Source organism: Lolium perenne, chromosome 7 (genome assembly GCF_019359855.2).
Source record: "Lolium perenne isolate Kyuss_39 chromosome 7, Kyuss_2.0, whole genome shotgun sequence".
In the NCBI taxonomy this organism is placed as follows: domain Eukaryota; kingdom Viridiplantae; phylum Streptophyta; class Magnoliopsida; order Poales; family Poaceae; genus Lolium; species Lolium perenne.
The window spans coordinates 315,620,032-315,632,945 of NC_067250.2; the positions used below are offsets into that span (position 1 = coordinate 315,620,032).

Here is a 12,914-nt window from a genome sequence, read left to right on the forward strand (position 1 = left end):
CGGGAAGTACCACATAACTTTCCGAGGAGCTTTCTTCTTCCCTTCCCTTGTACCGTTCAGCTTCACACACAGGACATTTGGTCTTGTCCATGTGCTCCTTACGATACATGATACAGTCGTTGATGCAGGCGTGATACTTTTCGTGGGGTAAGTCGAGAGGGCACGTGATTCTCTTGGCCTCGGCTAGACTACCAGGACACGTGTTCCCGGCAGGAAGGAGATCTTCCAAGTATTCCAGGATGTCGTCGACGCTTGTGTCCGTCCATCCGTGTTTCGCCTTCATCTGCAGCACATCGAGAGCTACTCTCAAGCGAGACTCCCCCAACCCGCGACCTGAGTCGTACAACGGAGTATTCGAGTCTATCTCGAGTTGCTCAAGCTTTGATTTCCGCTTGGCGCCTTTCGTCTTTTCGAGAAGCAGATCTTGAAGATGAGGTTCCCTTACGGCGAAGCTAGCGGCACCTCTTCGTCGTCGTCAAGGTTATTGTCGTCGTCAAGGTTATCGTCCTGTGCGACAAACTCTTCATCGTCATCAATATCATGATGCCCTCCTTCTTGCCGGCCATTATTACCACCTGCTGCCGTCGCCCCATTGACCTCCGCGCCATCATCACTCATCCATTGAGTGTGTCCATGCATGAAACCATTAGTGAGCAGGTGCCCCTGCAATTTGCCTGAATACGGGTCAAACCATTTCCCTCGTTTGCATCTCCGGCACGGACACAATACCTCCGTGCGGTTATTTTCATACATGTCGATGATCGCGTGTTTCAGATATCTCACCACGATGCTTTCACTCATCTCGATAACCATTATCGCCTGCATGGTAAGATTACATAATTGATTAGAACCATGCATCCGTCGATAGTTTTCACGAAAAATTTCGGCATGACCTTCCTACACGGTAGGACATAGGAGCGCCAGAAATGTGCCGAAACGGAAACTTAAAGAATCAACATTTCGGCGCAACGTTGGCAACTCATTTTCAACGCCAACACACACAAGCACAAGCACAAACACAACATATATATATATATATATATATATATATATATATATATATATATATATATATATATATATATATATATATATATATATATATATATATATATATATATATATATATATATATATATGCCACACACGAGCTTTTGCTTCAAATGTCCAATATATGTCGATTTCATTCCTCAATTTGTTCATTAATCACCTATTTGTTTGATATATTCGTCAACGAGATCGAGACGTCGCGCCGCGGCCACGGTGTATGGAAGCCGACTTTCTAGATCTAGATCTAGATTGAGCGGTCAATGCGGGATAGTAGATCTAGATCTACATAGGGGGATGTGGGAGATGCATGTTGGAAGGGAAGATTTGCTCAAAAAATATGATTTTGTTTGGTCAAACTAGCTAAATTAGGGATAGGAATAGGCAAAAATGAGCTGGGTTGGGAGAAGGCTCGGGTTTGTGTGGGTGTAGTGAGTGTGTGAGTGAGTGTGCTGGTTGGTGGCTGAAATAAGTCCCAGGTTATTGCCGGCGCACCTGGACCATGGTGCGCCGGCAATATATACACCATCCGGCTATAGTTGCTCCGGGCCAGGCCCAGGAAACGCTGCCGGCGCACCAGCCCAGGAGCGCGCCGGCAACAAAAAATTACCGCCGGCGCGCTCCTGGGCTGGTGCGCCGGCAGCGTTTCCTGGGCCTGGCCCGAATCGGCCGAGCCCATGCCAGGAATTTTTCCCCGGCGCGTCTTCTCTGGAGGTGCGCCCGCAGTATGCCTGCATCGCCGGCGCGGCGACTTCCTGGTGCGCCGGCAACTCTTTCCACCGGCGCACGTCCTAGGTGGTGCGCCGGCACGTTTTGCCTCCACCTATAAGCTTTTTCCTAGTAGTGGAAGGATGATGTCTGATGTGCAGTTAGTGCATTACAAAGGACCATCTGCTACCTCATTGTTTTATTGTAGATTTGTTCAGCATTTTTGTAGAATTTTGAGAAGTTTGGCTATCGGTGCCGCTGCTTGGTCATTTTATCTATTTGCTTTTAGATACCACTAAGAATTCATGTTGCTTTGTTACTTCTTTTGGTAGAATTGTTTTAGCACTTTCAACGTACTATTATCATGTTTGTGGCATGATATGTATTCATGGTGAATGAAATTAGCGTATAAACCACATCTTATTATCTCAATGAGTATGTCAAACTTTGATGCACACGTGCACACTCACAAAAGAGTCACAAATAATTTTGAAAAATGTCATTGTTTTATGTGGTTTGTGCAAACTAATCGACAAAATAATTCTTACTTTATCTATTTTGAAAAGCATGAGGTTAATACGACATCTGGGAACTACCAAATGTTGATCCAGTTATACATTTACTTCTTTTTTGAGCTATAGTTGTATATATACTTTCAAGGATTTTGCACAAATGTAAGGTAGCTTAGCTCATAATCTATCACTCATGCCGTGCAACGCACGGGCATTCAACTAGTCTTATTAATAAGGAAAGTCATTTTAGCCGCCTTCTTCCGTTCTCATCGAAGCTCACACTATTTTTTTTCCATGTGCCAACCGAGCTAAGTTATAGTCGATCAAACAAATAAGTGGATGTTTAGCTTTAAAAAAATTCCACAAAAAAGTAGTATATTTTTATCTTCCAAACCATTTTAAAGTAGAAAAATGTCAATTTCTCTCTCATGACACGGGAATCAAAATCAATAACATGTAGAACGTGATCTCCTCATTTTATACATACACTATTTTTTTTTTGAAAACCATTTTATACATACACTTAGCTGAGTGGAGGTGGGGGAATTAAAGAAGAGAGAGTTGGTGGCTTGCACCTTCCCATCGTATTTTCCACTCCGCTCCATAATTTAATTTTAAAATTTTGTACGTCCAGTTATTTGAAATAACTAGTGATTTTTGTTCCAGGTGTATCTGCAGCAAAAAAAAAAAAGTTGTTGCTTAACCCCTTTCTTATATCTGCAAAAACATTTTTTTATGTTGTACTCGTTTGTGATGTATGTTAACATCATTGGAGAAGTTTGTTGCAAAGCAATCCGCAAAAAGAAAGTTGTTTAACCACACTCATTGTAGCATTAGTTCAAAAAATTTGTGATAATTTGGTTGTAATAGTATTTTTCTGTAGGGGTGAGGACTTTTGTGGCAATATTATGTACCATAGGGTAAATCATCACGTTGGCGTGTTTTTCTATAAATATAGGGAAGATCAGCAGCAAAGCGATATGTCCTTTCATCATAAGTGGAGAAGCTTAGAGCTGCGGGTTGATTTGTCAAAAACCGAGAGGGAAAATGCAAAAGTATGTTAAGGACGTTGGATGCACATCTGGTGACATTGAGGACAACCCCGGTTTAGTGGCGGATGCCTAGCAGGACGACGTGGATTATTTGTGGATGCAAATGAAGTTCGGCACTCAGTAACCCAAAAGTTTTGGTTATGCGGTAACAAAAAAATATCAAGAAAGACATTCCTTCTATGAATGATTATCAAGTAGATCGGTGGAATTTTCGTAAAAATGGTTGTGGTTCCCTGAAATCCACTCAAACACAAACCGTCATATTTGCTAGTACATAATATCTAGGAATCAAAGTGTCCCTCTCCAAAATGGGTCGTGGGAACTGCAGGCGCTATCGTGTGAAAGCCAGCCGCGCGCCTGTCGACGAGCAGACGGTGGACGCTTCCGTCCTGGGCTGGTGGCCGCCTTTGTTCCTTCCCATCGCTCTCGTCCGACCTCGCGCTCTTTTCTGGTTCATTTTTTTGGTGGCGACTGGGCTATCATTTTCGCGGTCGATTCCCCGGTCTTGGTCTACACCACGAACGCTTGGCAAAAGTTCTCTCTCTCTGACCAAGTCGAAGACGCTGCACACAGCACACTGCACTACTGTAGTATATGCACATGTCTGGCTGCCACGATACGACACGAAATGGCCTACGGATCGTAGGACTGTTGGACCGAGTTGACAGGACAGGTTCCCGTCCCGAGCTAGCCCCGACCAGGTTCTCTCTATCTTGAGCACTTCATAATAGTACGATAATTACTTTATGTTATCTCGAAAATAATTAAAAGGTCAGCCAGAGCGACTTGGGGCAGAGGAAAGAAATCGCATCCAAATCCAGCCTCTATCTTGCCAGCACACACACGTCAGCGCAGGATGCATCACTCTCTTCCTCTTTCTTTGCTCAATCTCATGTGTATCTGCTTGGAATTGAAACAATGATATTAAACCTAGCTCCTGCAAAAAAAATGTTATGATCCGCCATGATGGATAATATCTTCACTTCTCTCACAACAGCCATCATTGCAACTATATAAGCATCATTTTCAATTAGATATAAACCATCTGTCATGTAACTTCCAGAAGCGCATCAATTTTTTGTTTTGTTTTATCTATCATCTCATTTCCTCCTTCCGAGAATATATGATAATTGTCAAAAAAATCGAGAGTCCCACTAACATACATGCTCCTTTAGACCACAAAAAAATCATTGCGATCCAACTTCACTGTAAACTCATATTAAAATGTGCAAAACCATATCATAAAATGCCTTATGCAAGAAACCTTGAAACTTTACTAAACACGTTTCATTACCATGTAGTATACATGCTAATTTATCCTACAAATGTACAACACACCATTCAAACAACAGCTTTCAACTTCAGCTGCAACTGTCAAAATTCAGTTAACAGTCGGAACTTGATATTCAGTTAACTTGTGCATCTTTAATTTTGACCTAAACTGTGAAACTGGTCCTCAAGTACTATATCATTGTTGCAAACACAATATCATCAACGGAATATAAGTATTGCAAGATTCAGAATCAACGTGTTTATACATAAAAATCAAAGCTTTCCCGATTAACTTTAATTTTCGCCAAAATGAAGCAGCAACCAAATCGGTCTCAGCCTACAAAAAAAATGCTTGCCTAAGCACTACAATGAAGTTTTTGACTGATCTAGCGTATCTAGTCGTTTGCAGATGACCTATAACTTGAGGACGACATCAATGGCCGCAGCGCTCGCTCGACAGAGAGAACACAACAAGAGAGATTAAGGGAGGATTATCGGCCGTTCTTCATGCCACTATCGCCAGCGAAGATTATCGGCCGTCAGCCAGAGCTCCACCGCCGCCTACGAAATGAACACCTTCCTTCCTCGCCAACGTCGTCACCGAGCAAAAAAGAAAACCACCTCTCTCGTCTGCGTGATTCGTGCGGCCAGGTTATAGAGAAAGAGAGAGAGATCACGAGCCGTTTTTCAGTTTTTCAAGTTTGCAGTGCGCAATAGCAAGGACCTGTTCGCTATTACTTGTTTCATCCGTGTTTCTGCGAAAATGAACGACAAGGACACGTGTCGCTTCCAAATTCAATTTTTTTATATGAACAATTTACCAAAGTTTTGTACCACCAAACCACATTTTCTAGCATGTTATATGAAATTGCACCCACATAACAAGTTGGTGTACAGAAGGCATCACCAGCGGGCTGATCCAAATGGTTTTGGGCTGTCTGAAACTATCTGCGCAGACAGTCGGACAGGCGGTGCAGCTCCATGGAGGCGATGCAAACGGACCAACCCCTTTGCCGCGACCCATCCACACCCCAGATTTGGAAAACCGATGCGTCGACGCAGACGCTGCGCAGACAGCGCATGTGTTCAGCCACGCATGCTGCGGCTTACTTGGAAGCGCCCCGACGGCAGCGTATGCCATCAAGGCCGTCGCTAACCACTGCGCCCGCCGCGTCAACTCCTGCGCCGACATTGATGCGAGAGGACTACTGGCTCGCATTCCTTCCCTGGGAGCACGAGGCATGCCGGGTTATCCACGACTGCTGGGATTTCATGCCCGACGACGACATCCTCGACAACGAAGACGAGGTCTTCTACGAGGACGGTGAGAAGGACGACGAGGATTACGTGCCTCCAACCGCAGTTAAGCTGGAGGCGGTCCTCCCGGATAACTACGATTAGGATGCGACCACGACTGCCGCCATGGCCGCGTCATTGGCGAACGAGGAGGCCAAATGGTACTGGCCAGGGCCGGAGGACATCGTCCAGCTCTCGCAAATGATGACAGAGCACATAGCCCACCTGCCACCGCCACCATCACCGCACGTGCCACCATAGGCAGCGTGGGACGACTAGGAGGTTCCACCTCCTCCGCCACGGACACCACCGCACTTCGCGCCTCCTCCGCAGTACGTGCCGCTTTCTTCGTAGTACGCGCAGCCAGCGGAGGCGCCTGCTTGGGTGCATCAGCTATGGACACCCCTGTCCTTCATCGACCTCGTTACCAACGATGTAGAAGATGGCGGCATGCGATTTCAGTTTAGGTTTTACTTTAAAACTGTAAATTATTATTGAATCAAGTTTTCGCGCACTTTTTTAAATTTGAGCACTGTGCGCGGGCCAACTAACCAATGCACCGAATGGATCGCACCACTGTGCGGGCCGACCGGACCGCGAGACGCATCCTATCCGTGAGGATTTAAGGGACAGTAACAGACCATTTGGTCACCGATCTGGATATACCTAGTGCAATTAATTTACCTCAAAAGAAATCGCATCGAAATCCAGCATCTATGTTGCGCAGTTGCGCGCACACAGACACTCTCGCAGCAGCGCCGGACCGGGACGTGACGTCTGGAACTACTCCTAGACTAGAACTAGAATAGTCACCCTGGGAAATAATTTCTGAGTCAGAAACCGCGGCGCAGTGACGTCACCCCCCGCAGCGCAGCCCGCACAACACCGCGGCAGGCAGCGCCGGCCGGTGACCCACCACCAACCCGCAATCGCAATCCCCATTCCGAACACGGAGCCCAACCCCAGTCAAGCCCACACTCCAAACCAATCCTTCCTTCCTTCCTTCCTCCGTCGCTCGCGCTCCTCCTCCTCCCGGCGCCGTCGCAGTTCGCCGCGATCCCCGCCCGTCCGCTCTCCGATCTCCCCGCCCGCCGCCCAAGCGCCAAGGTAACCTCCGCCGACCCCGCCTCGCGGTTCCCCTTCCGAATTTCGTGCGGAGGGACGAGATCCACCCCCGCTGCGCACAAGGTCATTCGGCCCACTACTTCAGTGTAGGAAATTCTCCGCGTAGCCTCAGCCGTAATTCTCCGCGTAGCCTCAGTCGTAGAGCCTAGTTCGGTCCCTGCAGAGGTTTTTCTCTGCTGCTGCGTTTGACTAGTCTAGCCATGAGCCCATGAGGCAAATGGAGCTTTCCCCACTTGTTCAGGTCTTCAGGCCTCTGCTGCTGCTTGCTGAAGCGCGAGCTGATTAAGGAAACGTGCGGGATGTTGTCTAGTTGTTTCAATTCACGCTACGAGGAGACCTCTGGTTGGCCGCAGTAGGGCGGGCCTCTTTCCGTGGGTAGCTTACATTCCAGACATTATCGTCTCTGTTTTTCCCATACACATCTATATATGATGACTAGCTTTATCCACATGACGGATATGTGTTTCCATGGGGTTGGACTAGTTTTGTTACATGGCCGAGGTTCCGCGCTTCCCTCTTGTGATCAGAAAAGCATCATACGGTTATTCGAAAAAAATACGGTTACTCTTATGGATCACTTGGACTTTCCATTAGCATCACATGGTTATTTGTACAAGCCCACCTACCATTGGGCCGAATATTCCAGGGTGGGAAGTTCTCCGCGTAACCTTAGTCGTAGAGCTCAATTTGGCGTTTGCAGAGGTTTTTGCTGCTGCTTTTGACTAGTCTAGTCGTGGGAGGAGCTTTCGGCGAAGCTCGAGCTGATAAAGGAAACAGGCGGATGTTGTCTTGTACTTTGTTTCAATCCAGTGGCGCGCGCTTTAAGGGGAAACCTGCGGTTGGCTGCAGTGGGGTGGGCCTTTTTCAGTGAGTAGGTTACGTCAGAGACATTTCTGTCTGTGTTTTTCACATCCATCCATATATGATGATCGTTAGCTTAATCCACGTGATCGTTATGTTTTCCATGCGATTGGACTAGTTGTCTTCTTCTGTGAGTAGGAAAGGAGCGGATGCTGTGTAGCTGTTTCAATTCGGGTGGCGCACGCTATGAGCCTATAAGGAGACCTGTGGTTTGCTGCAGTAGGGTGGACCTCTTTACGTGCGTAGGTTACATTCGAGACATTTTTTTCTCTGTTTTTCATACCCATATATGAAGATTGTTAGCTTAATCCACATGATCGTTATGTGTTTCTATGGGATAGGACTAGTTTTGTTACATGGCCATCGCTCTTTCCTTTTGTGATAAGAAAAGCATCATGCAGACTTGCACTTTCCTTATGGATAAGAAAAGCTCATCGAGCGAAATGCTTGATGAGCAACACAAACCAACAAACAATTATGGCTATTTGTGTGGAAGGTTTCTGCTGCTCTAGTTATATTGGGAGATTGGCAAACTATATATGTACTGATTTTGCGCTTTCCTTTTGTGATCAGAAAAGCATCATACGGTTATTGCGTTTTCCTTTTGTGATCAGAAAAACATCTTACACTTTCCATTAGCATCATATGGTTATTTGTATGGAAGTTTTCTGATGCTCTAGTTATATGCGGAGATTGAAAAACTATATATGTATACTGGATGGGCAAGTTTTGGGAACATTGCCTTCTCTGCTGATATGTTCTCACTTTTTTTTCTTCCATTTTCATGTTGTGCAGGGACTTTGGAGCACAGAACATATTGGCCAAAGAACTTTGAGCGATCCATTGGCATGTTAAGAAGAAACACTGAAGCTACTTGCTGTAGCTATTATCAGATGTGCACATTCCCAGTTTTATGAGCTTATGAGGTACTTCCTATCAATCATAGCGCGTAGTAGTTCACTATGAAAATTCTTAATTGGTTACGTCATAGATCTTGCATGTCTGGAAGCTATTTGCTCCACTGGTGAATGCTATCTTGTCCACATTTACGTTAATTGCTGCCATACTTAATTTGACGAAACCAAACACCGAATTACATACTGTATGTCTAAAGTCAAAGAAACTTACGGCGGTTACACGTAAATCGCTATCCATAACCGTGCTAACAATCTGTTTCCCTATTTGATGCAGGAGTTACTGAAGTTACGTGCGTAATCTGTCTCCAACCTTACTGGTTTTGGGCCTGGTATGTTATCGATCTGTTAAAACCCTGGAAGGCTGTTACTCAGCTGAAAGCTGTGGATTTACTTTCCTATTGACCTTTTATCAGGTATATATATTTTAAAAAATGGGAGTTTACCTTAGTACCCCCAAAACTGAGAAACTATCTGAAGATGGTGAGAATGATCAACTTAAATTTGGACTTTCATCTATGCAAGGGTGGCGTGCAAGTATGGAAGATGCTGTAAGTTTCTGTTGATCACTGTTCGATGTAGTTTAATGAAAACTTGCAGAAAGTTTTGGAAATGCAGAGATATAAAATGAGCAACATACACAAAGTGAGTGTATTATGCTTCATTCAGTAGTAAAAATGCTATTAAGGTACTTGGGGGACTGTGGACAGGAATACTAGGAATACATATCTGAATGTTTATTCGTGAGTTAACGGTATATTTAGCAAAGCTGTGCACATCAGAGCTTTTGGTGTCTTATGTCCTGCTAATTTTCTGGACTTCCAAAACCATGAGTTGAATGGTGATGTTTGATGATTTGTTTGATTTTTTCTCTTCTTGCAAACTAGACCTGGTGTTAGATGACTGCTAAAAAAATGGTCAACTGTACTTGTGTGGCATTATACCGAAAGATCTTTTGAAGAATACGTTTGGTTTTGTTATTTCAATAGAGCCTGCAGTATGCCCCTATTTGTAAAAGAAAAGCTTTGAAGAATATTATATGAAAAGCTAGCGTATGCTGGAACCAACTGATTGAACAGAATGGAAAATATCAACAACTTAGATGCGATATTCCTCAGTGACTTGAAGCTTTAGCATAGTACTAATAAAATCGAGGCGATTGAATTTCATCAAGTATTATTTAGCTATAGTTGCAGTCTTTGTTCTTCGTGAAATCTCTAACCCATTCAGCAATCTTCCAGCATTCAGCTTTGCTAGATCTTGACAAGGACACATCATTCTTCGGTGTTTTCGATGGACATGGAGGTAAGGTTAATTGAGAAGATCAACACCTTTTCTTTGCCCACGATCTTCTCCACATGATACCAAAATGGTCATTTACATCATCATACCATTATCACCTTCTTGCCTCAGGAAAAGTGGTTGCCAAATTCTGCTCAAAATATCTACACAGAGAAGTTCTCAAAAGTGAAGGCTATGCTGCTGGTGACCTGGGCACTGCTGTCCATAGAGCTTTCTTCAGGTATTGCAAACCGCTAGGTAGCCAGCTTGAGGGTTTCTCCATCTATTATTTATTGATAATTCTCTTTGCATGATGATATTAGTAGCAATTATTATTTTGTTGATACAGAATGGATGAGATGATGCGGGGTCAAAGAGGCTGGCGGGAACTACAGGCACTTGGAGATAAGATGAACCAGTTTACTGGCATGATAGAAGGATTGATCTGGTCTCCAAGAGGCAGCGATTCGAATGTTCAACATGATGATTGGGCTTTTGAGGAGGTAATTATGCAACTGACACGAAATGCAGTACTGCACGATCGATCATTCCTTATAGGATAAGTAATCTGCATTGCACAATTAATTTTTTCTTCTTTGGTCCTTTTGCCCAGCGTTGTCATTATTGACACGTTTTGCTATCCTGTTTTTGAGATCCTCAATGACTATTGGTATAGCTCTTAAAATGTTTCATGAAGTCCGGGCCACTGGGTTGGTTTTTAGTAATTTTTCAAGTTGCAAAAGAGGTGCATATGAAGAAAATTTAAACCATTAAAACTCAACTGAGAGGTTTTGTTGCCAACAATGAGAACTCTTGGAAAATTAATTCAATTTCAAAGAATACAATCTTGTAGTTGTATGGCCATTAAATTTTGTTATTTTGGCACTATTCTATAGTTTATTGCAGTTTAACATTGGTGCAACTCAGGGAGTCTTACAGGATAATCTTACCAGGGACCTCACTCGGATTTTAGCGGGCCAACCTGTGGGTGCACAGCCTGTGTTGCAATACTAAGAAATAGTAAACTTGTGGTGGCAAATGCCGGAGATTCCCGCTGTGTTATCTCAAGGAACGGCCAGGTCTGTTTTGCTTGTCCTTGATTTTTGTTTGAGATAAGAAGATATATGCATGAGCATCTCATTCTCTAGTTGAATTTATAGGCATACAATTTATCAAGAGACCACAAACCAGAGCTTGAAGCGGAGAGAGAACGAATACTAAAAGCAGGGGGTTACATCCAAATGGGACGAGTAAATGGAACAATAAACTTGTCAAGAGCAATTGGTATGCATTTTACCCTATCTTTGGTCCATATCATCCACCTTAGATGATTTCTCACGTATGCCAATTCGCTTGTAGGAGATATGGAATTCAAACAGAATAAATTCTTGTCTCCTGATAAGCAAATGTTGACAGCAAACCCTGACATAAACACTGTAAGCAGTTAGGCTTTGACCATTGCTTTAACTCCTGCAGCTAACCAATGGATATCATTTCCTTGTTGCTGGCAGTTCTTATGATTTAAATATTCTTGTAGGTGGAGCTTTGTGAGGATGATGACTTTCTTGTTTTAGCATGTGATGGCATTTGGTAAATTCCTCTCTTAACAAGGTTCCATAATTGTATGTGTTTTATTTGTTCCCTTTGTTCAAACATTCGACGAAAGCTACCTGTTAGCCTAATTTCCTACTTTAAGTTATTAGCGTTGAGCCTTCAACATGACAATTGCTTTCATAAGAGGTAATGACCATATGCTCTGATGATAAACAGGGACTGCATGTCTAGCCAACAGCTGGTCGATTTCATCCACGAGCACATAAACACAGTGAGTTACTTCAGTAAATGCTATACTTGTATGAATTTGATGATCTTCAGAAGCACTTAAGGGATGAAACAAATGCAGGAGAGCAGCCTTTCTGCAGTGTGTGAAAAGGTGCTCGATAGATGCCTGGCTCCATCAACATTAGGTGGAGAAGGATGCGACAACATGACAATGATCCTAGTGCAGTTCAAGAAGCCAATTTACCATGGCAACGATGGCAGTGCTGGTGAACAGTCAGCGGACAAGAATGCCAATGCTGATGAACAATCAGCTACTGAGGATAAGAATGCCAGTGCTAGAGGACAGTCACCTGGTGACATGGAAGGGTTGTGAGCCAACTGATCAACTCCATGGTTGTTGCCATTCTTTTTTATTTCCTTCGCCATCGATCTGCCTATTCCACTCAACTCTGTCATTGTATTCAACACGCTAACATGTGCTTCTGTGATCAGCGCGAACGGGGAGAAGAACCTGTGCTGTCGTGGCCTGGTAAACATAAAGAACGATTTCTGAATCCCAGTGTGATACACTGATGCTGCAGTGGGTTAAACCATGCATGCATGGTGAAAAATTCCCGTGTAAATATCGCCTGTGTGTTAAATTGTTGATACAGCCAGGGAATAACACTCCACATAAGCGGCTAGTCCATGCTGTTTTTCGTGTTTTTTCTTTCTCTGGCCAATCGATCTGCGCTTCCCTTTTCTTTTGGTTGTGATGATTTGGTGTTTTCGGACGTAACCTGACTGTACCTTTGAGTGGAGATGAATATATTTAGTTCCCTTGCCAAATTTATATTTGCTCTGCAAGTCCAATAGCACTTTCAATTGTTTCTTTTAAAATGGTATTATACTGATATTCTCAAGAACGGTTTTTCTCTGTCATAGCTCCTGGACGTGAGTTTTCTTTTGATATGGTCGCAAATCTTACTTTGGGGTTGATTAATACGGCCAGCTTCATGACGGTGTTTGTTGTTTCTGTGATAGATCGTTAGAAACGAATAAGCATTTAATTTTAGACTGCTGCA

The 12,914-nt window shown here is 43.8% G+C and overlaps 1 protein-coding gene across 1 annotated transcript; it reads left to right on the forward strand.

Moving 5' to 3' along the window:
• The first annotated feature begins 6,743 nt into the window (after positions 1-6,743).
• Positions 6,744-12,682, forward strand: LOC127317808 (probable protein phosphatase 2C 58). Its single transcript, XM_051348402.1, has 14 exons — positions 6,744-6,994; positions 8,669-8,799; positions 9,065-9,119; positions 9,204-9,338; positions 10,029-10,092; positions 10,201-10,309; positions 10,418-10,571; positions 11,022-11,147; positions 11,229-11,352; positions 11,428-11,504; positions 11,606-11,658; positions 11,839-11,893; positions 11,972-12,243; positions 12,343-12,682. The coding sequence occupies exons 4-13, from the start codon at positions 9,222-9,224 to the stop codon at positions 12,221-12,223; spliced, it is 1,131 nt and encodes a 376-aa protein (XP_051204362.1). The 5' UTR covers positions 6,744-6,994; positions 8,669-8,799; positions 9,065-9,119; positions 9,204-9,221; the 3' UTR covers positions 12,224-12,243; positions 12,343-12,682.
• The last annotated feature ends 232 nt before the right edge of the window (positions 12,683-12,914 follow it).

What these genes read in the sequence shown, in the direction of transcription:
- LOC127317808 (XM_051348402.1), top strand. Translation starts at nt 9,222, where the DNA reads ATGGGAGTTTACCTTAGTACCCCCAAAACTGAGAAACTATCTGAAGAT. An exon ending in GTCCATAGAGCTTTCTTCAG is followed by an intron (nt 10,310 to 10,417) that starts GTATTGCAAACC and finishes TTGTTGATACAG; the next exon opens with AATGGATGAGATGATGCGGG. An exon ending in AAACTTGTCAAGAGCAATTG is followed by an intron (nt 11,353 to 11,427) that starts GTATGCATTTTA and finishes ATTCGCTTGTAG; the next exon opens with GAGATATGGAATTCAAACAG.